Source organism: Microcebus murinus, chromosome 12, assembly GCF_040939455.1.
Source record: "Microcebus murinus isolate Inina chromosome 12, M.murinus_Inina_mat1.0, whole genome shotgun sequence".
Classification (NCBI taxonomy): domain Eukaryota; kingdom Metazoa; phylum Chordata; class Mammalia; order Primates; family Cheirogaleidae; genus Microcebus; species Microcebus murinus.
The window spans coordinates 73944334-73970745 of record NC_134115.1 but is presented as its reverse complement, the minus strand read 5'-3'; the positions used below and the strand labels follow the sequence as shown (position 1 = coordinate 73970745).

At 38.8% G+C, this 26412-nt stretch overlaps 2 protein-coding genes across 4 annotated transcripts in view; one reads left to right on the top strand and one right to left on the bottom strand.

Moving 5' to 3' along the window:
* SLC31A1 (solute carrier family 31 member 1) overlaps nucleotides 1-6921 on the bottom strand; it is a 34425-nt gene extending 27504 nt beyond the window's left edge. The window contains exon 1 of the mRNA XM_012768900.3: nucleotides 6782-6921. The gene's annotated coding sequence lies outside the window, so the exon portion shown is untranslated. The remainder of the gene's footprint in view (nucleotides 1-6781) is intronic.
* Nucleotides 6922-7078: 157 nt separating this feature from the next.
* FKBP15 (FKBP prolyl isomerase family member 15) overlaps nucleotides 7079-26412 on the top strand; it is a 57300-nt gene continuing 37966 nt past the window's right edge. Inside the window, exons 1-6 of one of the 3 annotated variants that reach the window (XM_012768895.3) lie at nucleotides 7079-7275; nucleotides 13463-13578; nucleotides 20830-20914; nucleotides 21341-21410; nucleotides 24386-24460; nucleotides 24763-24861. In XM_012768895.3, the coding sequence (XP_012624349.2) occupies nucleotides 7223-7275; nucleotides 13463-13578; nucleotides 20830-20914; nucleotides 21341-21410; nucleotides 24386-24460; nucleotides 24763-24861 (498 nt within the window). In that variant the 5' untranslated portion in view covers nucleotides 7079-7222. The remainder of the gene's footprint in view (nucleotides 7276-13462; nucleotides 13579-20829; nucleotides 20915-21340; nucleotides 21411-24385; nucleotides 24461-24762; nucleotides 24862-26412) is intronic. The other 2 variants (XM_076008943.1, XM_076008944.1) reach the window with 2 other exon arrangements.

The following is a 26412-nucleotide window of genomic DNA, read 5'->3' as shown; positions in this document are numbered from 1 at the left end:
TCTTGTTATAAGCAAAGGCAGAAAATGGTCTTCCTTCTTTAAACTTTCATTTAGCTATATTATATAGTATTTCAATTGTCTAGGTTATAATTGGTTTATCTGAATATATGGTGTAAGGCAGAAACTCAGAAACATCAGAATTGTTGCTTTTTTTTATTCAGTAGGAAAATGCAATTAAATGTATTACACAAGATAACAGGAACTTACATCCCATCAAAACATTAATTAATAAATGATTTAATGAAAATTGTAACAAGAGAATGTAAATGAAAATGAGAAAAGTTGTTTAATACCTCAGATAGAGATTGCATGGTATAGTAGAAAATAGTACTGGGCTAGGAATTTGAAGACCTAGGTGCTCCGATTTTGGACCTTATTAGCTATGTGACCCTGAGGAACTCAAGCAATTCATTCATTCATTCAACATTTATTGTTTTTTTTTTTTTATTTTTTTATTTTTTTAGAGACAGAGTCTCACTTTGTTGCCCAGGCTAGAGTGAGTGCCGTGGCACCAGCCTAGCTCACAGCAACCTCAATCTCCTGGGCTCAAGCAATCCTACTGCCTCAGCCTCCTGAGTAGCTGGGACTACAGGCATGCGCCACCATGCCTGGCTAATTTTTTGTATGTATGTTTTTAGTCGGTCAATTAATTTCTTTCAATTTTTAGTAGAGATAGGGTCTCGCTCAGGCTGGTTTTGAACTCCTGACCTTAAGCAATCCACCCACCTTGGCCTCCCAGAGTGATAGGATTACTGGCGTGAGCCACCACGCCCGGCCCATTAGATATATTTATCAATATTTATCATTTACCTACTGGTCCCCTCCCTTCCCTATATCAAAAAAAAAAGGCTCAAGAGACCAGACCCGCCAAGGACAAAACTGCCAGGCCCAGATATCCACCCGTTGAGAACGTTTTTTTTTGGCTCCTGTATTCCAAAAATACCTCCATCCCCTCCTATTTGTCAATGACCACCCAAGGTCACAATGGAAAATCCCCAGCTCTTCCCGCCAAAAGTCCCTAGCCAGGCCCAAAGGGTATAAAAGGCCTCAGCCCCTTCAAATGGGGGTGACTTCTGGGCCCCAGCCCCCTTGGGGCCCCAGAACCTCGTCCAGGAGTGTATAATAAAGCCACGTGGTTTGGCCCCACTCTTTCTTGCCGATGCCCTGAAAAACCTTATAGGTACCATTATGAACCCCTATCCTCAAGAAGCCCAAACTAGTGGAAGAGCGAAACATGTCAATAATTAAAATATAACATGAAATGTACTAAGATATACATTATGCATAGGGTTATATGGAAGCTAATAAAAAGCCATCAGAAAAGATAGGAGAGAGGGATGAGGGCCAATGGGTACACAGTTACAGCATTTCTCTGTCTTTCATTTCATAAATTGAATGACTACATCCTAGGTGCTCTAAACTGCTTCAAAATTACATAAATACTCATCATAGTTCTAGAATAACTCTACTATCATGGGAAAGACTCATCTTGGCTGAAAAAGATCCTTTAACATGTCACTTGGTTGCCAGAGTTTTGCTCTCTTTAGAAGTTCCCTCCAAATCACTTCTCATATTTATTTTTGAGATGCTTCCATCTCATTATGCTGTATTGCATAATGTCCTCAGCCTACAAAAGCAGGTTGTATACAAAAGCCTAGGCCCATTGTGTAAAGGAAAGGAGGTAGGGTGGACCCTCCTCAACCCTTTCCTTCTCTGCAGGGCTTTGCATTCCTAAGGATGGGCCCCTCCTCTGCTTGGGGATGTTACCTAAATCATGAGATGATATTACTCAAAGCAATGGAAACTTCAAAAGCATTTCCTTCCCAGTCCCTACTATAAGATTTCTTTTGGCATAAACTGCTCATTGTAATGTATTAAGTATCAGACTTTTGATGACTTGTCATACTTAGGTCACAAAACTACAGAAAACTTTTGAGTTTTCAAAATGGCTGTTATGCTAAGAGCTGCAGGTGGGCGTACAGGCAACTCCCTCCCTTTCCTTCTCCCTGCCTTATCAACTTTAAGAGGTAGAGCCTGACTTATCTGACATCATCTAGTAGTTGAAAACATCTTGTCACTGCAAACACTCTGTTTTCCTATTGATGATTATATCTCTTTCTCCCTTGTAGCAATTCTGGTAGGGAAGGTACAAAGAGAAATCAACAGTAGAGCCAAGTTAGAAATAAGAGGGAGAGAAATACTTAAGAATTAGAGACTCTGATGAGTATGGTAAAATTGTTACTTTTCAAGTACAGCAGTCATTTCATTTAATTCTTTATCTTTCTCAATTCAAAATTGGCATTATAATCCAAAAGAAAACTGAATTGAAATTTTCAACAGATTAGTACCAGTGCCCCAAGTAGCGTTTACTGTGCCTTTCTTCATTTGGTTAAGAATCCCATGTTCTAGGGACTATGAGAAAAATGAAGTGATTATTGATGTGGAATGGGGCTGGGGAAACTTTAACTTTTTATTTCATACATTCCTAAGCCATTATTTTTTTTACATCAATCATGTCATTTAGAATAAAAAGTTCCATTTCCTTCTGAGCTAAGTACAAACTTGTCACCTTGGCCTTCAAGGTATTTAACAAATATGGCCCTGGATTCCTTTTCAATTTTAATCCTCTACTTCCCTACAGTGTACTGTGTTGCCATATATTCTTAGCAAACTATCCCACAGAACGACTGGCTGGGCTATTCTCCAATAGGCAACATTTCTGGTCTCCCCCTCAGTGAAGTTGGATGTTTATCAAGGGTGTCAGCTGCCTTTGTTCATAAACCAGTTTATGCCAGTTGTGCTTATTATTGTAAATATGTGATTTAATTATTATGTAAAGCAATGAAGCATAAACAAGAAAAGAAAAACAACAGCAACAGTTAACATTGAGTACCTACTCCCCACCATACATTATTCTAAGTGCTTTACATGAATTAACTCACATAATCTTCACAAGAACCCTACGAAATGGAAACTATAATTATCCCTATTTTATAAAGGTAGAAACTGAGCAGATTGCCCAAGGCCTATACAACTAATAAAGCACAAAGCAATTTGGCTCCGGAGCTTAAGAATTTAACTACTATACTACATAGCCTGTCTACTAGTTGTTTCTATAAAAACCATGTTGAATGCTTTAGAAAGACTAGATAAAGGTGAATCACACAGATAGCACACAAGTTTTCTTGGTAACTTTCAACTTTCTTTCAAGTTGTCTTGGAGAGACAACTATGTAGGCTAGGGGGAAATTTCATAAACATCTAGAAAGATTGTACATTCAGACTGCTTTATAAGTGAATTTATTCATTTCATGTTAAAGATACAATAGAAGGTACAGACCAGGGGTTGGCAAACTCTGTAAAGGGCCAAATGGTAAACATTTTAGACGTAGTGGGCCATGAGGTTTCTGTTGCGACTATTCAACTCTGCTATATAGACCAAGAGTAGCTATAGATAATATGCAAATAAATGAGCAGAGCTGTGTTATAACAAAACTTTATTTACAAAAACAGGTAGCAGACTGGGAAAAGATTTGGCCTACAGGCTATAGTTTGTTGATCTCACATTCCAAGAAAAGGCTGAGGCCTTATGATAAAAGAATGCCAAAGGAATGTTTATGTTTTCCCTTAAAATAAATGCTTAAGAAATTTATGTACCTAATATCTGTATGATTCTCTGCTTTAACTCATTTTTTCAGTTAACCAACTAATGACTCTAAAAGTCTGCTTTTAGTGACTAAGTGAATAGAATGTGATATTTATCCCTCAGAACCTATATTTTAATTCATATCCCTATCACCACACCTCTGATATAACTTAGTTTTAATTTTAAACTATTATTATTATTTTGAGACAGAGTCTCACTTTCTGCACAGGCTAGAGTGAGTACCGTGCCATCAGCCTAGCTCACAGCAACCTCAAACTCCTGGGCTCAAGCAATTCTTTTTTTTTTTTTGAGACAGAGTCTCACTTTGTTGCCCAAACTAGAGTGCCATGGTGTCAGCCTAGCTCACAGCAACCTCAAACTCCTGGGCTCAAGCAATCCTCCTGCCTCAGCCTCCAGAGTAGCTGGGACTACAGGCATGTGCCACCATGCCCGGCTAATGTTTTCTATATATATTAGTTGGCCAATTAATTTGTTTCTATTTATAGTAGAGATGGGGTCTCGCTCTTGCTCAGGGTAGTTTTGAACTCCTGACCTTGAGCAATCTGCCCACCTCCGCCTCCCAGAGAGCTAGGATTACAGGCGTGAGCCACCGCGCCCAGCCAGTGGGCTCAAGCAATTCTTCAGCCTCAGCCTCCCAAGTAGCTGGGACTACAGCCATGCGCCACCATGCCCGGCTAATTTTTTCTATATATATTAGTTGGCCAATTAATTTCTATTTATAGTAGAGACGGGGTCTCACTCTTGCTCAGGCTGGTTTCGAACTCCTGACCTTGAACAATCCGCCTTCCTTGGCCTCCCAGAGTGCTAGGATTACAGGCATGAGCCACCATGCCTGGCCATTATACTATTAATTTTAAAAAGCATTCACCCATATAGATTAGTATGGTGTACTTGTATATATAGATTGTTATCTCTGCCATAAAATTGCTGATAATTTGAAAGGAATTGTTAAAACTGCTGCTTCCCAAACTTCTGGAGGTCAATGAATTTTATGAATACATCTAAAAGTTGCATACTTAAGTGAAACAAATAAACAAAAATGCTTAATTCAAAACTGAGATCAAAGTTATACCTTACTTAACTTTGTATCCCTAGCAGTACTCAATAGATGTCTAGGTCTAATCTACTCCTTTTACAAAGTGTTTAGGGAGCCTGGCCCAAGCTCAGAGTGAATTAGAAAGCCTAGGACAAAAATTCAGGTTTCTTGATTCCTAGTCCCACATTACCAATCTGAAGATATTGGATAATTCAGGAAGAAAATGGCTTTTTAGACGTACTCAACCCTGCAGTTCAAAGCCTGAGGAAGACTCACCATCTTTCCCTTCCTCATACTGCCAATGAGAATCAGCAACTGTGCTCCCACACATCTGGGCATGCATATTTGGGATGTTCCAATCACCAAAAAGGCTACTAATATCCAGGATAAAAACACCTCTACCCAAGAATGCAAGATAAGAGCTCAAATGTTCCCTTGGCATTTTTGGCATTTTTTTTAAAGCACCACTCAGATGTTTCAGTGCTGCAATGACAATGACCAATACTGGAGAGAGGGGTTAGAAAGCGCTATGGCACTTACCTAGTTCACTCCTCATACCCCAAGGTAGCCAAGTTCACACTCTAAACAGACCTACTGCAATAGGTTTCAGTTCTAGTGTTAGATTCCAGGTGCATCATTGCAACAGTCAGCCTTCACTACTTTAACCATCTCCATCTATACAGTAAATACAAGAAGCAGACCAATAGCCCTATCCTCAGTTAAACAGAGGAATAATTTACTTACAAAAATTATAGTTACATATTTCTAGCCATCCTATTCCCCTCTTCTCCCTCCCCTGGAGCTTTACACAGTGGTACTATCACCTTCAATTAACAAAAGAGACTAAGCAACCCAGAGAGTTCACAGTCAGTACAGCATTTTTACCTTTCTGGAAGCTAGCTATAAAAGTCAAGAACACTCACTGGGCTATCTGGGTCACATGGGAAAAAAATCCTAAGATCGTAAATTAAGGAATAAGGGAACAAAGATGAATTTCATCATTCAATCTAATAAAGAATTATGAGACCCTGTTATGGGCATGAAGGCTTACAATTTAGTAGTATGTAAACTATAATAAAAAGCAGAACAGGAGACATGCCAGGAGGTGCAAAGTTATCTGAGAGGGAGCTACCAATCACTTCACTTCAATTTCATGCTAACAGATTAAAACATTCAGGTAAGAGACACCTGTAGTACCAACCTTATGGTGAGGGGAAGCCCTGAGTGTAAGAACTCCAGTGAGAACTGTGGAAATGGAAGCCACACTGGGACACTATCTGCTTATCCACACCTTGGCTAAGCCAGGCCTACCCCAAGATTGTTCCAAGAACGATACCAGGTTAACCAAAGAAATACTTATGTAAGATCCAGAGAGGGTAGAAATTGGAGGCAGAGGAGTCGGCAACAATTGATGTTGATTTAGGACTGTCGCAGGAAGACTCAGCAAAATACAGGCCAAGGTTGTGGCTGGGGATTTTCTGCCTCCAAAGTTTCCTCCTTTCCATAATCCAAGCCAGAATATCTTGGCTTTCCTGCACCTCACCTGTGTGGCATGCAGGTGGACTCTAGAAAGGGCACTTTCTTCAAGATGTATGTCACAGTCTAGCAACAACCACTCTGTAAGGGCACACCGTGTTTAAGGGCTGGCAAGGTTCTTGTTCACCCATCAGCTAAGACCTGAATCAAAGGACCAGAAGTCCAGTTTCGGTGTGCCCTTTACTCTGTGTGACCTCGGACTAGTCACCCAAGTGCTTAGTTCCTTCGTTTCCCTAGCTGTAAATTCTGAGATTACGAGGAGATCGGGATGGAACTGGACGACCTCTGAGGTCTAAAGGCTTCTGGACCCGCCGGCACGTAGGATCACAAATGGCTCGTTGCCCAGACAGGGAAACTGAGGCACCGAGCACCCGGCCCCAAGGTCACTCCAGGGGCCAGGCCGAAGCTCAGGTCTCCAATCCTCCAGTCCCGGGCTCCTTCACCTTACACTGAGCTGAGAAGAGCAGCGAGGAGGGTCCTTGTCTTGGAGGGAAAGGACGGTGCCTATGACAGGGTTGCGAGAGGGGACAGGGGAGGACTTACCTTCCCAGGTCGAATCCAGCCACTGGTGCCTCCCTCACAGAATCTTAACCTCACCCTTTCACGACTCCTCAGAAGCCCCCTCCGCTTCTGCCCGGCTCGACGTGTCCACGACCGCCACCGAGGCTGAGGGTTCCCGCCCCTTCCCCGCCCACTGCCTCTCTGACCAATTCCCGCGCAGGACTTTGGAGCCCCGCCCCCTCTGAGGGCTGGAGAGGCCTGACGTAACGCGGCGCGCGTGCCCGCGCGAACCTCTTATTTGCCTTTGCCCCACCTTCTCCTGAGTCTAGACTGCTTTCGGCAGAGGAACCGTACGAGAGTTCGCCCTGCCGGCAAGCAGCACGCTGTCGCAGCATTTTACGACGTCAGCGGTGACAGGCCCCGGGGCCCTGGGACCCTGGAAACATTCAGCTTTCTCCCTGCATTCCGGTGAAAGCCAACGCAATGTTCGGTGCTGGGGACGAGGACGACACTGACTTTCTCTCGCCCAGCGGCGGGTGAGTGACTGAGAAGCGTGAACCAGAGATCGAATTGTTGGAGGGAGTTGATCTCTTTCAGGCCTCGTCTCAACTTCCGGGTCCTGACCCTTGCCACATTCCGGTGCTGTACACTTCTCAGAATCTGGACAGGGCACGCAACTGTGCTGAGTTTCTTGATGTCACCTTTTTAGTGCTTTAAATTCTTCCACAGTCCCAGGCAGAATAAATTGCTTTATGTTCCTTATTCCCACAGCTAGACATGTTTTCCTCTCTTCTTGCATACTGAACCTACTAGATTATGAGCCCTGACAGGACAGAGATTGCTTATGTTGTTCATCTCTGTCTAGCATTCAGCACAGTACCTGGCATATAGTGTTCACGAAGTGCATGTTGAATGAATAATAGCTGCGAAATTGCACTTCGTAAACTCTAAAGCTTAAAACCAATGTGAGAGACTTTGGTTAGTATCCCTTGCCTTCAAACATTACATATATCAGCTTGGGATAGAATTCTTCAGAGAGATGCGGGGTTTTGTCTCTTTCAGTAATCAGTTTAGCCTTTTCCATTTTTTGTGTGTCAGTGGACAGCTTGACTCCCTCCAAATTTGTGAGCTGCCAAGCTAATTCTTGCAGAGCCTTTCTTTGAACGTCTACTTAACAAATTTTGTGCATGCTGAAGAATGTACTGAAAAATGACAAAGACACTAACATGTGCCCCTCATTCTGCTAAATGCTAAGAGGTTGCAAAGATGATTAAGTTCCCATACTCTGCCCTCAAGTTGCCTCCAGATCTTTTGGAGAGGTCAATACGTGAATGACCATAAAGTGACACTGGCTTTCTTTTGTTCTTAAATAGGATCTTTTGACTTACACTTCCTAGCTCTCTGTATTACCTGTTGTTAACTTTTCACTCTCACCAGATAGTTCCACCCCTATCCCTACGTTGGATGGCCCACATTCATTTAATTCCACTTTGAATTCTTTCATTACTCAGTTATTTTAGAATTAAGCTGTGTTTTGGTTCCTTTTCCCCCCCTATTCCACCCAAAACATTCATTAACATCTCCACACCTTCCAGCCTCCCTGCTGCTGTTGACTCTGTAGTCAGCCTTCTGAATTAATGATTCTTCCTACAAACCTGTTATGCGTATATCTGTGTATTCGGCCACTGTATAAAATTTCCAAGGTATACTTTAAATTCATATTCCTAACTATGTGAAAGTATTTAAGGGAAGTCTGTAAAGGAATGTTAAATTCTCAACTTACATGCAACAGTCCCAGCTCACTGAAAATTACTGGTTAGGTAATGACAGTCATGTGCTCTTTTCCACATTTCCTGGCCCAAGATAATTTCTTGGTAGCTCACCAATTCTTCTTTCCTGAGCAGGCTTATCAAGGATCTGAGACACTTTAATTGTAGGCATGTGACTGTGCTCCTAGACATACACCACAACTAATTTGATGATAAAAGACTCAGCAGAGAAAGTTATAATTTATTTTTGTTTTTAAAAATAGCCAGGAAAACAGAATCAAATTTAAGATTGAGAATATGGAAAGTTTCACCAATATTCTCTGATTTAGCTATTCCTTCTTTTGTTTTCTCTAAGGAAGTAGAACATATGACAGGGAACACTACAGCTGCTTTTTGGTTCCTCTTTTTTATTGTACTTCACTGTAAATATACTTAAAGTCTCTGGATTTAAATATATAACTTACTTGATTCCATTAAGGATATTTAGGTCTAATTGAAGTGGGAGTATCTAGATGACTGATAATCTACCTTCTGAGTTTCTCGGCTTCTTAATATCCATGGTTAACCTAGTAGTGGTAATCAGGAGGCTTGCTTTTTTGGTTTGTTTTTGTTTTAACCCTTTCCCCACCACTGTGTATTTGAAATGAAGAATCATGTGAATGCCTGCTAAGCACGTGGTACTTGGCTTCAGCAAATACAAATAGGAATAAGGCACAGCCCTTAAAAAACTTCCATTTTTGTAGTATAGTAAAATCAATCCAGTAGTAATCATCCCAAAGCATTTTAAGGGGCCAGTTTTATATATATAAAGTATGCACACTTGTTTTAGATTATATAACGGGTATATGTAAGCAAATCTGATTAGCATAGTAATGATAAATCACCAGCGTGAAGGTGGAAAAAAGATAAATTCAGAACTGATCATCAGAAAACATTTTAAGTTCTGTAAAAGAAATGGAAAAGTCCAGATTCTTTTTTTTTTTTTTTTTTTTTGAGACAGAGTCTCACTTTGTTGCCCAGGCTATAGTGAGTACCGTGGCGTCAGCCTAGCTCACAGCAACCTCAAACTCCTGGGCTCAAGCAATCCTGCTGCCTCAGCCTCCCAAGTAGCTGGGACTACAGGCATGCGCCACCATGCCCAGCTAATTTTTTCTATATATATTAGTTGGCCAATTAATTTCTTTCTATTTATAGTAGAGACGGGGTCTCGCTCTTGCTCAGGTTGGTTTCGAACTCCTGGATTCAAACGATCCGCCTGCCTTGGCCTCCCAGAGAGCTAGGATTACAGGCGTGAGCCACCGCACCCAGCTGAAAAGTCCAGATTCTAATGTTGATGGCTCCCAGTTAGGAGTACGACTTTGGACAAATCACTTCCATTCTTGTCCCTCCATACCCCAGCCTATTAAATAATGAAATTTGTCCTAGATGATCTTCAAGACCTTTCCCACTTTCTTTTAACTATTATATCCATTTTACAAATGGGAAAGATTCAGAGAGGTAAGTTGCCCAAGGCCACACAGCTAGAAAGCAATAGAGCTTGCATTTCAAATCAGGTAGGCAGATTCCACAAGACCTGCCCATGTTGCTATTGAAGTTGCTGTTTAGTGCCACAATTCATTAGAAGAGTACTTTACCACCAAAAGAATCCAGGTTTATTAAAATATGTTGATACAGTGTAAATGCATGTGTTTTTGTTTTTGATGAGAAAGAAAAGGATTATAAAACTGAGGTGAGGTAAGGACCTTGGTACCTAAATGCATTGGCTAACATTTATTTTTAAAATGTAATTAATGCTGTTGTGACTTTTCCCATGAATTATAAACATAGAGACTCAAGTCCAGAGTTGTTAGCAAGCCCATTCTTGCTAACATAATTAGAAGATTATATACATCTTGAGAGCACCTTAGAAGTGGAAAAATGTAACAATTTACAAGAAACTTACCCACCTAAATTGGTATAGAGTCCATTTAAAATACTAATAGGAAATGGAATTAATCTGAAAGATGGTAGGTCGACCTGGCTTTTGGATTGATTTTGCAATCATCAGTTTTTTGGCCTTTAGAACATCTATGGAAGCAGAGTTTACTTATGATACTTTTGTCTTTCCTTTGAAAAAGGATATGCCCACAAAACTAGATCAGCAAACCTAATATCCATGGTTTACTAAAGCTAAGAAGGTCATTCTTTTCTTATTATCTATGCATAGGCTCTTATATCTTAACTAGATGCTAAGCTTTGTACCTTTTCACTGTGTTAAAGATATGGCCCAACTCTCCCAGAATCTCCCAGAAGTACCTTTAGGGAATCTGCCTGGATTGTCCTGCCTAAAAGGAGAAATCTTGGTCTGTTCTTCTATATGCCGTTAGCATTTGTCGATGTCTTATTTAGGCCAGCACTGCTCTCCCTCAAGTATTACATTTGCAATCTCATTTAAGCCTCTCAGTCTTTGAAAGCAGGCATTTTGGGCCCATTTTCTTAAAACTTGAAGGAAACTTATAGTTAGTAGACCACTTTGAGAAAACAAGGTAATAGTTTCAAATCATATTAAATTTATTTTGCAAAATGTTAATATGTATTTATATATATATAAATTGTTTTTTAAAAATCATTAATAAAGTTGTTGTGAAGTTTCAATGTGTTACTTTACCTAAAGGATGCCTTGAAGAAGAGGAGCCCAGAGCTAGACTAGACTTTGAGTTCATTTATTGAGACTATTATACCAGACCCTGGGCAAAATACAGGCATCCCTCATTTTATTGCACTTTGCTTTATTGTACCTAGCAGATATTATGTGAAGACTTGTGACAAATTGAAGGCTTGTGACAACCCTGTGTTGAGCATGTCTGTTGACACCATTTTTCCAATAGCATGTGCTCACTTCATGTCTCCATGTCACATTTTGGTAATTCTTGCAATAGTTCAAACTTTTCATTAGTATATTTGGTATGGTGATCCATCATCAGTTATCTTTGATGTTACTATTGTAATTATTTTAGGGCTCCACAAACCATACTCATAAGACAGCAAATTTAATTGATAAATGTTGTATGTGTGCTGACTGCTCCACTGACCAGCTGTTCCCCCATCTCTTTTCCACTACTCAGGCTTACCTATCTCCTGAGACTCAACAGTATTGAAATTAGGCCAATTAATAACCCTCCAGTGGTTCTAAGTATTCAAGTGAATGAAAGAGTTGCACATCTCTTTAAATCAAAAGGTAGAAATAAATGATTAAGCTTAGTGAGGAAGGCATGTTGAAAACCAATATAAGCTAAAAGCTAGGCCTCTTATGCTAGACAGGTAAGTTGTGAATGCAAAGGAAAAGTTCTTGAAGGAAATAAAAAGTGCCACTCCAGTGAATAAATGAATGATAAGAAAATGAAACAACCTTATTGCAGGTATAGAGAAAGTTTTAGTGGTCTGGATGGAAGATCAAACCAGCCACAAATATTCCCTTAAGCCAAAGGCTAATCCAGAGCAAGGCCCTAGCTCCCTTATATTCTGTGAGGGCTGAGAAAGGTGAGGAACCTGTGGAAGAAAAGTTGGCAGCTAGCAAGGCACTCCACCAGCAAAAAGATTATGATTTGCTGAAAGCTCAGATGATCATCAGCATTTTTTAGCAATAAAGTATTTTTAAATTAAGGTGTGTACATTTTTTTTGACATAATGCTACTACATACTTAATAGACTCCAGTATAATGTAAACATAACTTTTGTGTGTACTGGAAAACCAAAAAAATGTGACTCACTTTATTGCAAATCTCTATAGAGTACAACGCCTTACAATTGCCCCTGTTATATATCTCATATTACAGTTTACAATTATATATTCCTTAATGTCTTATTCCCTCATTAGATTATAAACTCCTTGAAAGTAAAATGCAGTTTTGCCCACCAGTGTATGCTTAGCACTTAGCACAGTGTCCGACATATTTCTTGAATGAATGAAGTATAGAGAACTATGGGAGCACCTAGAGGAAGATCATCGAATCTAGACTTTGAGATTAGGGGCAAATTACAGGAGACAAGAAAAACAAGGAGAATGTTTCAGGCAGAGGGAAGAGTATTTCCAAAGGCTGGAGATTTAAAAGATCTTGCTTTCTTTGAAAAACTAACAGTTCCTCAGAGTGGCTGTAGCACTCAGTTGGAAGTGAGAAACGGCCAGATATAAAGCTGGGGAAGTATGGAGAGGTGAGGTCTTGAAGGGCCTTGTAAAGCTATCTTGTGGAGTTTGTATTTTTATCTTGGTAATACTGAAGTGTCATTGAAGGTTTTAAAGAGGAGAAAGACTTGGTTAAATTTGGTTTTTTGAAAGACCACTGTGAGTGATCAAGAGAAGAATTTGTTTGAAGAAGAACAAATTAATTGACAGTATAAAAGAGTGGCATGAAGTCAAGTAAGGTAAGGAGTGATAAACTGGGTTTAGTGACAAACAGGTTATTGGTGATCTTAGCAAGAGCATTTTCAGTGGAATGATGGGGGCATAATGTAAGGGATAATAAAAGAATGGTCCTACCTGTTAAATGACATGATAGCAGGGACCATGTTTGATAGGTAAGTTTGTAGTATAGTTTCATTTTAATTTAATAAACTAGTAAGAATCAGGAGGGGGAGTAATCAATAGGGGTAACTAGAAAACATGATTTGCTAAAAGCAAGAATTTACAGTTTGAAGAAACCATAGAGAGCATTTAGACTAATCACCTCAATTTACAAATGGAGAAACTAAGGTCTGGAAAGAAATGCCTTTACCAAAGTCTTATGGATGAGCAGGGTCAGATGATGATGTTCAGATCAGATATACAATCTTAATTCAAAGATACTTCGCCCCCATTTCCAGTATTGAATGGTGGGATATATGGTCAAGTAGGTATTTGTTCAAGGTTGGAGGTAAGCAGTTTTTATAATGATTCCAGTGTGGGACATGTCAATGAAATTTCATTTTCTACTAACAGTGCCAGATTGGCCTCTCTTTTTGGACTGGATCAGGCAGCTGCTGGCCACGGAAATGAATTCTTCCAGTACACAGCCCCAAAGCAGCCTAAGAAAGGCCAGGGAACAGCAGCAACAGGTAAGTAGTGTTGTGTCTTACCAGATTAGTTAGAAGAGTAGGCAGACTTCCAAGAGTGACATGCCAGGTCATCTGTCCTTGACCAGTCTGGCTAAGCTCACCACCAGTATTGGATGCCTTTCTAAGATCTGGGATCCTGAATTCCAGATTGTGTGTCTTTGTTGGAAACTGATGGAGAAGGTCGCAGGCAAGTTCTTCTGCCCCATGTGGACACCACTCTCTAAAACTGCCCAAAGTACTCTAAGTAGGCACTGTGCAATGTTTTGGCAATAAGGAAGAACTACTTTTCAATTCTTTCACATGGATGAGTTGAGTTAGCTATAGGCTGACTGAATTTTTCCCAACTAGACAGTTATATGCATTGCTGTATCCCCTGTACCTTTCACTGTCATGGACATGATGGACATTAATTGAATGAACATTTGTTCAATGAAAAGGAGAGAAGGAGGGACTAATATATATATTTTTTATATATATATATTTTTTTCTTTTATTATTTTGTTCTCAGTCTGCAGAAAGCCCAAGGAGTAATATTTTTTAAATACCTGCTATGTGTCTGGTCTCAGGTGCTTTACATAAGTTGTCTTATTTCATTCACAACAATCCTGTGAAATAGGTGCAACTGTCACCATTTTAGAGGTGCAGAGAGGTTAAGGAACTTGATCAAGGTCATATAGTAGTAAGTGACAGAGTTGAAATTTAAACTGTGATCTGACTGATTCCAGATATTTTATTCCTTTCTCTATACTTTGCTGTCTTTGTGTAAGAACCTAAAGAAGAGTAAGGGACAGATAGTAATAGTGCTGAGAAAGACAGGGAGTGAGGAACATTAAATATTTGTTAAATGAAGACAAACCATTGAGTGCATTTCACATGCTAGGCACAGTGCTGGCCCTGAGCATATTTGTCAGAATATTTAGAGTTGAGTAATTGCAATTGATACCATGTGGCCCATGTAAGAGGATAAAAGAAACCATTTCCCTCTTTATTCTCTACTCACTTGCAGCACACTTCTGTGACCCTGGATGTGGGGGCGGGGGTTTCCCTCCACACCAAGCAGTTCTCCAGCAGACATCAACTGGGTATCTTATAATTCACCTTAATTCTGATGCTTTCTACCTTTAGATAGTATCAGATCCACAGATCGAGGCCTCAGTTCTACAAGACTGGCCCCATTTCAAATGCCAATTGCAAGTCCTGCCACTTGTACTTCTGACTGGCTGGCTACAGACCAGGATTCCCACTGCTCCCTCCTTGGATTTGATTAATTTGCTAGGATGACTCACAGAACTCAGGGAAACATTTTCATACCTTTGCTGGCTTATTATAAAGGATTTTGTCAAGGGTACAGATGAACAGCCAGTCGAAGAGGTGGAGAAGACGAGGTGTTGGGGGAAGGTGGAGCTTCCGTGCCCTCTCTGGGTGCCTCCCAGCACCTCCATGTGGTCAGCAACGCAGAAATTCACCAAATCTCATTGTCAAAGAGTTTTTATAGAACTTGATTCCCTTCCACTCCCTTTCCTGGAGGCCAGTGAGTAGAGCTGGAAGTTCTAACCCTTTAATCCTCTAATCACTTTTTCTGTCTGGCGATTGGCTCCATCCTGAAGCTTTCTAGGAGTCCCTCTCTAAGTCACCTCATTAGCATTGTTAAAAGACAAAATTATAACAAATTTAGTTTTAAGAGCTTACTTGGCTTTCATTTGCAATGCTACAATTGGGCAATACCTTATTCTATGAAATAGAATATTCCAGTGAGCTGAGCAGAGGAACTGGGCTTTATTGGCAGAAACAGGCTAAAGAAAGCCAAAACAGAACAAAAAAACTATTGGTCATTTCAAAGTTTCTTTCCTTGTACACCTTGTAACCTAAAGCAGAGGAGACTTTCTTATCATGCTGGCTAAAACTGGTTTATTTGGGGATTTGGCTATTACCTCTCTTTCTCTCCCCTAATTTCTTGGAAAGTCAGATAAACAACTTAGTTTTGGCTTGGTGATGTGGAACTTTAGCATGAGTAACTCCATTTTGATTTGGTCTGTTGGGCCTGGTGTAGGAGCTCAGTCCAAACCAATGGCCTCCTATAAATTTTATAATATTTGAAAACATAAACTCAGGTGTAATCAAAAGGGCTTAAAACAAAAGAAACTCCTATCACTCAAGCAATTTGGAGGGTTTTAGGAACTTCATGCAAGCACCAAATATATAACAAAAGATGTTCTTATCACCCTTATCACTTAGGAAATTAGGAAAAGGGATTTAGGAACTCTGTGTCAGGAACTGGGGACAAAGATAAAACATATTTCATATTGTACCACAGCCCATTGGCCCTTTTTTTTTAACTGATTAATTGTGATCTTTTCATTTTACATTTTATTTTATTTTTTATTTTTTATTCCCATTGGCCCTTTACAGAAAATGTTTGCTGATCCCTGCTTTAAATGTTACCTGTCGGCCGGGCGCTGTGGCTCACGCCTGTAATCCTAGCTCTTGGGAGGCCGAGGCGGGCGGATTGCTCAAGGTCAGGAGTTCAAGACCAGCCTGAGCAAGAGCGAGACCCCGTCTCTACTATAAATAGAAAGAAATTAATTGGCCAACTAATATATATAGAAAAAAAAATTAGCCGGGCATGGTGGCGCATGCCTGTAGTCCCAGCTACCCGGGAGGCTGAGGCAGAAGGATCACTCGAGCCCAGGAGTCTGAGGTTGCTGTGAGCGAGGCTGACGCCACGGCACTCACTCTAGCCTGGACAACAAAGTGAGACTCTGTCTCAAAAAAAAAAAAAAAAAAAAAAAAATGTTACCTGTCCCTTTTGGCAACTTTGCTATAGGTTGCTTCTCTTGTTCTCCAAGCGGTAACCTGGCCAGATTTCTATTAAACTATGCTTCTACATTTCCCTGGCATATCTTTGCATCAACTGTGTGCTTCTGAGTTAAAGTGGTAGAGGTAAAATGAGTGTGGAGAAAAAGAAAAAACCTTAGTTCCCTCCTAATGAAATGACTTGAGTTTTTTTATTTTTTATTTTAATTTTAATTTAATTTAATTTTTTTTTAGAGACAGGGTCTCACTATGTTGCCCAGGCTGGAACACAATGGCTATTTGCAGGTGCAATTATAGTGCCCTACATCCTCTAACTTCTGGGCTCAAGCAATCCTACTGCCTCAGCCATCTGAGTGGCTAGGACTATAGGTGTATGCCACCACGCCCAGCTGACTTGATTTTTTCAAAATCAGGAAATAGCAAGTATTAATTAGTTATATTAATACTTTTTTTTTTTTTTTTGAGACAGAGTCTCACTTTGTTGTCCAGGCTAGAGTGAGTGCCGTGGCGTCAGCCTAGCTCACAGCAACCTCAAACTCCTGGGCTTGAGTGATCCTTCTGCCTCAGCCTCCCGAGTAGCTGGGACTACAGGCATGCGCCACCATGCTCGGCTAATTTTTTATATATATATCAGTTGGCCAATTAATTGCTTTCTATTTATAGTAGAGACGGGGTCTCGCTCTTGCTCAGGCTGGTTTTGAACTCCTGACCTTGAGCAATCCGCCCGCCTCGGCCTCCCAAGAGCTAGGATTACAGGCGTGAGCCACAGCGCCCGGCCTATATTAATACTTTTAAGGGGTGAAATATACAGGCATTTTAACTTAAAGTTTATCTATACATTCTTCTTTACGTATTTACAAATAAAGGAGCAATGCAGGAGACCCTCTGTGTTTCAGGGAAATATATAAGCCCTTGTGGACATATATATTTGTCCACAAGATGGCTGCAGCATAGTTCTTGAATCTCTTCAAATCTTATTATAAAAACAGGCAGAGCAACAACTAGATATAAAAACAAACCTATGGATACTATTTACAACAAAACCAATTGAAAGGTGTCTTCACGAACCCCAAAATACAAGCAGGTGTAGAAAAACCACTCATAGCCACAAGTCGTGCATGGTATCAGCATTTGCAGAAATTTAGGAAAGTAATGGAATATCTAAATCTAAGAATGGGATAGCCAACGGGTGTTCATGGAAAGGCTGTTCATGGAAAGGGTGGCAGGCCAAGCTGAGACTGGCAAGACTTTTGCCCATGCTAGTTGTGGGTAAGTCCCAGGGGTTGATGATGGGGACTAAAAGAGCTGGAGCAATCTTGCTCCTAGGAACTTTTGAAAGTCATCTACTTGGAAGGGTGACCTTCCAGGATAGGCCCACATTGAGAAGAACCTGCTGGGAATGGAATAGAGATTGAGGAGGTTAGGGACATTGGAGGAGAAGGAAAGAGAAAGTCAAGATGAAAGTAGAGATGGAAACAGAGTCAGGACTTCTCAGGAGGAAGCCACCATATATTTGACCCCTAAAACAACAGTTGAGGGAGCTATGAAGTTAGAAAAGCTACTCTGAACCATGTCTCCTCTGAAAGTTCAGAAAAACAGATTTTACATAAAAATGGTGATAGAAAAATATCAAAGTCCTATGTAAAGGTATTATAAGAACAAAGAGAGCAAGGAGAAAAATAACAACTATACAGTGAGAGCTGTGTTCTGTGAGGATCTCTGTCACTGAATAGATCAAAACTATAATCACCTATTTCAAAACAACATTAAGAAAATAAGAAATGAAATGAAAACTTAAATGAGAATTAGAAAATCTCATAAGTAAGTGACAGGGTGCAAGTAAGAATTAGAAATGTAAGAAAAATTATTTCAGAAATGAAGAATAAACTATTAATAGAAGGAACACAGGAATGAATAAACACAACAGATTTTTGCCTTAAGAGAAATAGAAAGTTAAAAGGAGGAAAACTTTAAAATACAAAATACAAATAAAAAGTTAAGAGATAAAAACAATTCAAGACAAAGTGACAAATATTGAAGATAGAAAGAATGTGTAGAAATATATGTATATGTATGTATATATTACCTGAAGAAGCTAACTGTAATCTAAGAAAATTTGCTTGGGGGAAAAAAAGGTTCAAAACTACATATTAAAAGAAGTCCTCTTAAGTGGGAAATTCAAGAATTTGGGTCAGGTGCAGTGGCTCATGCTTGTAATCCTAGCACTCTGGGAGGCTGAAGTGGATAGATCGCTCAAGGTCAGGAGTTCAAAACCAGCCACAGCAAGAGCGAGACCCCGCCTCTATTAAAAGTAGAATGAAATTAATTGGCCAACTAAAAATATATAGAAAAAATTGGCTAGGCATGGTGGTGCATGCCTGTAGTCCCAGCTACCCAGGAGGCTGAGGCAGAAGGATCGCTTGAGCCCAGGAGTTTGAGGTTGCTGTGAGCTAGGCTGACGCCACAGCACTCTAGCCTGGGCAACAGAGTGAGACACTGTCTCAAAAAAAAAAAAAAAAATCTGAATAATACTGATTTCAGAGAGGAAGGAATGCTGAACGGTTGAGAAGATCTCATGATTTCTCATTGATTGCCTATCCCTCTGGCAAAACACAACATATAAACTCTGTAGCTTTTTGTGTTTTTAAACAAAATTAATAATAAGATTTGACATCTTTTTTCTCCCCTAGTATAAGCATATTTCTACACTCTTCAAAACAAGTCTCCAAAACAAAAACAAAATAGTCCTAAAAATGCCTTCTAGTGGCTACATAAAATAGGGGATTAGATACAGAGATGTTGGCCCAAGTGCATTGGGAAAAGCTGAACTAATGTTAGGCTGACCTTGGGCAGACAGTAATTTTTCTCAGTGTTCTAGACTCTTCCTGATAACCTAACTCTGGCCTTACTTTTTTCTGCCACAGACAACTTATCAGGAGTTATATTACATACAACTGGAAAATGCTGACTGAATTAAAAACTATGTCGTAGAGTTTTACAAACAATAAGGAAAATGTGAATACCTTACTAGTAGGAAAATAAGCAAACAACATAAATAGGGAATTCATTAAAAAAAAGAGCTACGGAAAATGTTAAATTTCTGCTTCAATAATGTACAAAAAACAACAATGAGATGGCAATGCCCTTTCCTACTACCCCCATCACATTAGTAAAATATAGAAAGATAACTCCCATCTGTTGACAAGGATGCAAAGAGCATGCTCATACTACTGGTAGAAGTATAAACTGCTATAGCATTTCTGAGGATCATGTGGGCAGGATATAACAAAACCTTAAAATGTTTTATATTTCTTTACCTCATAATTCTATTTTTAAGAATTTATCCTAAGTAAATAATCCGGGGTACATACACAAGTGTGTATTTTAAGGATATTCACCATAGCATTATATATAATAGACAAAAACGAAACAGTCCAAGGAAATGTCAAATAATTGGAAATTGGGTAAATTCTGGTAGAGTCATAATAGAGTATTTTATGTAGCCACTAGAAAGCATTTTTAGGACTATTTTGTTTTTGTTTTGGAGACTTATTTTGAAGAGTGTAGGGATATACTTACACTAAGAGAGAAAAGAGGATGTCAAATCTTATTAATTTTGTTTAAAAACACAAAAAGCTACAGAGTTTATATGTTTAGAGAAAGGACTAGGAATAAATACATCAGATTATCAACATTGTTTATTTTTGGGTAGTGGGATTGTACGTCATTTTTATTTTCTTTATGTGTTTCTATATTTTCTAAATTTTCTATAATATGCTTGTACTCTGTAATTAGAAAGAAAGTGTGTCCATATTAAAAAAAATAAACCAAACAAGAGTACTTTGGAAAATAAGTTCTTGGTTGTTACATCCATGACAATATTATCTTACTACTCTTCCATCAACACATTTACATAGTGAACATAAATATGTGATTTATTCTTAATATGCTATTTTTGAAAAATTAGTGTTACTCTATAGCACTTTGTGAAGTTAAGTAATGGATATTATTTGAATAACATCCTAAAATTCCTGCCCTAGAAGTAAAGGAATAGAAAATAACTTTATTTTTTTTTTATTTTATCTGTCAAAATATTAGAAAGGCAAAAGGTAGATGGAATATGACCTTGCTTTCTAGACAATGCTCTTTCTCCAGCCTTAAGATATTTTTTTTGTTTGACATGTGTGGTTTTGGAGTTGGAGTCATGGGTTCTAGTCCTAGGCTTGTGTAATTGTGTAAGGCACTTGAGTGCTTAGAGCCTGTTTTTTCACCCCAGGCTAGGTCATACGGCTGTTTTGTGGATCAAATGAGGGTAAGGATCATGGAAGCATTGTAACATTAACTATAATATGCAAAGAAGAATTTTAAAGCTAATTTAACAGTTAAAAATCAGTTTCAAGCAAGAAATGAATGACAGCTTTTCTTCTTCATCTTCAGGAAATCAGGCAACACCAAAAACAGCACCAACCACCGGGGGCACTTCTACAGTACTGCATGCGACAGCAGTCCATGCCTATCGATAGTAAGTAGCTGAGGAGGAACGCTTGCTGAAATTTGGTGGAGAGGAGTTTCTCAAAAAACCTGTTCATTGCAAAATGGTTACTCAGCCCTGTCATAGACAAAGTATCACTAATACTTTTAACATTTCAATTGGGAATTTCTGCACATAAAACTTGAAGAGCCATTGTCTTGTCGGCTCTTTTTAGGAAGTTATTGTACCCTCATCAACTGTCAAAGTTTTCAATGAAAGCCACTCCACTGAGATAGCATGAATAGCATATTTAAAGAGTAAAGAAGTTGTGTAAGGGCTTTAAATTATAAACTGCTCACCTGTGTCCCTTTCCCGAGCTGAGTGGCTAGATACCCCACTTCTACATGGCAGGAAAGAAAGCTGGTTCTCCATAGTTTAGGAGAGTATTAATACCTGATGTTTTTCTTGCTTCTGTAGCACAAATGGTCAATATGTAAAGCAGGGCAAATTTGGTGTTGCAGTCCTGGGGAACCACGCAGCCAGAGAGGTGAGAATCACACATCTCTTTTATATTCAAGTGTCCCAAATAATACCAGTGAGCTGGTTTTTATCTGGGCTTGCCCAGTGTTTTATTTGTCAGAAGAATGACTGTTTGTATTAAATGTGAATTTATAATATTGGGTATATATATTTGCTTAACATTGTGCATTAAAACATTCAACCATTCAAAATCTTTAAATTTGATCTTTGTGATATGATCCTAGCTTAAGAATTTGGAGAGTTCCTCTACTTCTGGGAGTGAATTTTAATAATTTGTTTTTTGTTTGTTTCTTTCATTGTGGTATGTGTGAGGAGATATATATATATATATATATATGAAATTTGCCATTTAGCTATTTTTAAGTGCATAGTCCAGTGGCATTAATTACATTCACAATATTGAGCAACAATCACTGCTATTTCCACTTTTTCATCATCTCAAACAGAAACTGTAACCATTAAGCAATAACTCTTCATTTCCCTTTTTCCCATCCCCATATAACCTCTAATCTACCTTCTGTTCCTGTGAATTTGCCTATTCTAGATACCTCATATAAGTGGACTTACACAGTACAGTATTATCTTTTTGTGACTGGGCTATTTCCTTTAGCATAATATCCTCAAGGTTCATCCATGTTTTAGCATACATCAGTACTTCATTCCTTTTCACAGCTGAATAATGTTCCATTGTATGTGTATACCACATTTTGTTTGTCCATTCAACAGTGGATGGACACATATTGTTTCTAGTTTTTGGCTATTGTGAATAATGGTACAATAAACTTTGACATTCACACATATGTTTGAGTTCCTATTGTTTTTTTGCTATAGGTGAAGAGTAGTAGAATTGCTGAGCCATATGGTAATTATATGTTAGCTTTTTTTTTTTTTGAGACTGGATCTCATTCTGTTGCCCTGGCTGGAGTGCAGTGGCATCATCATAGCTCACTGCAACCTCCTTCTGCCTCAGACTCTTGAGTAGCTGAGACTATAGGCATACACCACCATGCCCAGCTAATTTTTCTATTTTTTGTAGAGATGGGGTTTTGCTCTTTGCTTAGGCTGGTCTTGAATTCCTGGCCTCCAGCAATCCTCCCACCTGGGCCTCCCAAAGTGCTAGAATTACAGGTGTGAGTCACTGCACCCAGCCCTATGTTTACTGTTTTGAGGAACAATCAAATTGTTTTCTGTAGCTACTGCACTGTTTCACATTTCCACAAGCAGTGTGTGAAGGTTCCAGTTTCTTCACATCCCCACCAACCCTTTGTTATTTTCTGGGATTTTTTTTGGACTTTGTTTTAATTTTTGTCATTCTAGTAGGTGTGAAGTGGTACTTTATTGTGGTTTTAATGTGCATTTCTCTAATGTCTAATGATGTTAAACATCTTTTCATGTGCTTATTGGACATTTGTATGTTTTCTTTGGAGAAATATCTATTCAAGCCCTTTGCCCATTTTTAGAATTTTTGTCGTTTTGTTGTAGAGTTGTCATAGTTTTTTTTCTTTTTTCTTTTTTAACATATTCTGGATATTAAATCATATTTATACATATTTCTCCCATTCTGTAGGTTGTCTTTTGCCTTCTTAATAATGTTCTTTGATGCACAAAAATTTTCAATTTTGTTAGGCCATCTTTCACAAGAGAAAAAACAAGAAAAAAGTTTTTAATTTTGATGAAGTCCATTTTGTCTGCTTTTTCTTTCGTCATGGTGCTTTTGGTTTTATGTCTAAGAATCCATTGCCAAAACCAAGGTTTTGAAAATTTACCCCAATGTTTTCTACTGAGAGTTTTATGATTTTATCTCCCATATTGTTTTATATACAAATTGGGCCTTTAATCAAAAATTACTTGACATGTAAAGAAGTGGGAAAATTGTCTATGTCCTCCAAAAGACATGGAGAATATTCATAGAAGTATTATTCATAATAGCCTCTAACTTGAAACAGAGCAAAGTCCACAAGCAGGAGAATGGATGAATAGATTATGATATATGAGCATAATTGAATACTACATGACAATAAAAGAGAACAAAGTACTGGTACAGAAGTAACAAGGCTTAATCCTACAGATGTGGTGAGTGAAAGAAGTAAGACAAAAGAATGTACACTGTATAATCCCATTTATATAAATGTAAGAATTGCAAAGTTAATTAGTGATAGAATAGTAGTTACCTCAGGGTGGGGATTATTGACTAGGAAGGGGCATAAGGGAGCTTTCTGGAGTATTGGAAATGCTCTGGGTTTTTTAATTTGGTTGATGGTCACATGGATGTATATATGTGTAATATATTAATATGTATGAAAATTGATTTGAACGTTTAAGATTTATGACTATCCTATATGTTTTTTTTTTTTTTTTTTTTTGAGACAGAGTCTCACTTTGTTGCCCAGGCTAGAGTGAGTGCCGTGGCGTCAGCCTAGCTCACAGCAACCTCAAACTCCTGGGCTCAAGTGATCCTTCTGCCTCAGCCTCCCGGGTAGCTGGGACTACAGGCATGCGCCACCATGCCCGGCTAATTTTTTTATATATATATCAGTTGGCCAATTAATTTCTTTCTATTTATAGTAGAGACGGGGTCTCGCTCTTGCTCAGGCTGGTTTTGAACTCCTGACCTTGAGCAATCCGCCCGCCTCGGCCTCCCAAGAGCTAGGATTACAGGCGTGAGCCACAGCGCCCGGCCTATCCTATATGTTTTTCCTCAATTTAAAAAGAAATGCATTTTAAGCAACCAGTTACCATCTCTAAATGACCCCTCATATAAATGAAAATAACAAAATAAAGACATTGCCAATTACAGTTGAGGAGTAAGGCCAAAACAAGAAGAGATTAAAATGGATAGTGAAAAGATATCATTTAAAATCTAAGCTTTATGGGGTGAACAGATTTTGAATTTTATAGCTATATAAAGCACAACCCCTGACATTTGTATTCCTTTTAACTTCGGTTTTCTTTTTTATCTTGCCTGTCTTTGCTGGAGTACAGTATAGGATTCTTATTTATATCAGTCAGCAACAGCCAGTCACTGTTGCTAGGATTCATCTGAACTTTGAGCTAATGGTAAGACTTCCTCATATTGAAATCATAAGCTTCTTTGGGATAGGTTTACAGGAAGGATTATTCTGAATGTACATAGTAGAAATTAGAGCCAGTGCTTGAGCCCTGGGTGTCATTGTGGGAATCTAACAGAGCCTCTCAGAAAGGTCTATTGGCTTCTTCTGGGAGTGTGAACTAAGGGGTGGTTGGTGGAAGGTGGGAGGGAAAAAGAAAGGTCCCTGATACCTCTCTTTGGGTCCACTGAGTCAGGTTTATCTGGTATGCTGCTGATGGATGAGTTATCTTAACATTTCTCTTTTCCCTAGGTTCGGCCCAATAACTATAGTACCTTTTATGATGACCAGAGACAAAACTGGTCCATCATGTTTGAGTCAGAAAAGGCTGCAGTGGAGTTCAATAAACAGGTGATACCATCTTACTCTTCCTGTGAAAAACCAGAATATGTGTGTGGATTTCTCTTAATTTTAGGAAAATATGTGGAAAACCCATAATCTGCTATATTTTGTTAGTAACAAGCTTAGAAAACCTGCTAATGGTCAGACATGGTGGCATGCGCCTGTAGTCCTAGCTACTTGAGATGCTAAGGTGGAAGGATTGCTTGAGGCCAGGAGTTTGCGACTAGCCTGGGCAATATAGCAAGACTTCATCTCTACAAAAATGTAGAAAAATTAGCTGGGCATGGCACAGAGCTGTCGTCCCAGCTACTTGGGAGTCTGAGGCAGGAGGATTGCTTGAGCCCAGGAGTTTGAGGCTGCAGTGATCCATGATCAGGCCATTGCACTCCAGCCTGGGCAACAGAGTGAGACCCTGTCTCAAAAACAAACAAACAAAAAACACCTACAAAATTTGTCACTTGAGCTATTGTATGATTTCAAGAAAATAATAGGAATGCTGATTAAAATTGCTTGACAATGAGACATTTTAAGAGAAAAAAAGGCTAAATGTAAATTTAATGAAAACATTTTTCTACTATATAAATTATTTTGAGAAATAAATAAAGCTGTCTTTTTAAAAATTTTTCTATTTGTCACTGTGGTAGTTAAATTAAAACTATCTTTAAAAATAGTATTTTCAAAGAACTTTTAAAGTTGCTATATACTCACAGAAATTTAGAAAAGCATTTTTTTAAAAAATTCACTTGTAATCTTACTAGCCAAAGTAACCATTATTAACATGTTATATTTCCTTTTTCTTATGTATAATATATTCAACAGTTCTGTATCTTGCTTATTTTATTTAAAAATGTACAATGCATCTTTTTCCACCTCCTGAAAAATTATTTGGAAATATTTTTTGAATACTTCATAATATGGATGTTGTCTTAGTTCAAGCTGCTGTAACAAAGAACCACAGACTAGATGGATTGATTATAAACAACAGAAATTTATTTCTCATAGCTGTGGAGGCTGAAAGTCCAGGATCAGGTGCCAGCATAGTTGGGTTTTGGTGAGGTCTTCTTCTAGGTTGCAGACTGCTGTTTTCTTATATCCTCACATAGCAGAAAGAGGGCAAAAGAGCTCTCTGAGTTTTCTTTTATAAGAGCTCTAATCCCATTCATGAGGGCTCTACCCTTACTCCTTACTTCCCAAAAGCCCCATCGCCCTATCACACTGGGAATTAGGATTTCAACATAAGAATTTTGGAGAGGCACATTCAGTCTATAACAGATGTTCCAGATATAATCATTCCCTACTTTTAGGCATTTAGATTTTCTGTCTCTGCAGTAAATGATACTGTAGTGAGCATTTTTTAAAAATATAAGTCTGTATCCTTTTTTCCTCTACATATTGCCTTAGGCTTTATTTCTATATAAGTGAATGATTGGGTCAGAGTCCAGATATTTTTAGGTTCTGAGTACACTTTGGCATGCTGCTTTTCAGAAAGATGGTGCTATTTCACATTCATGTCAATTTTCTCATTATACCTTTGCCAGCATTTAGAATGATCCTATTTCT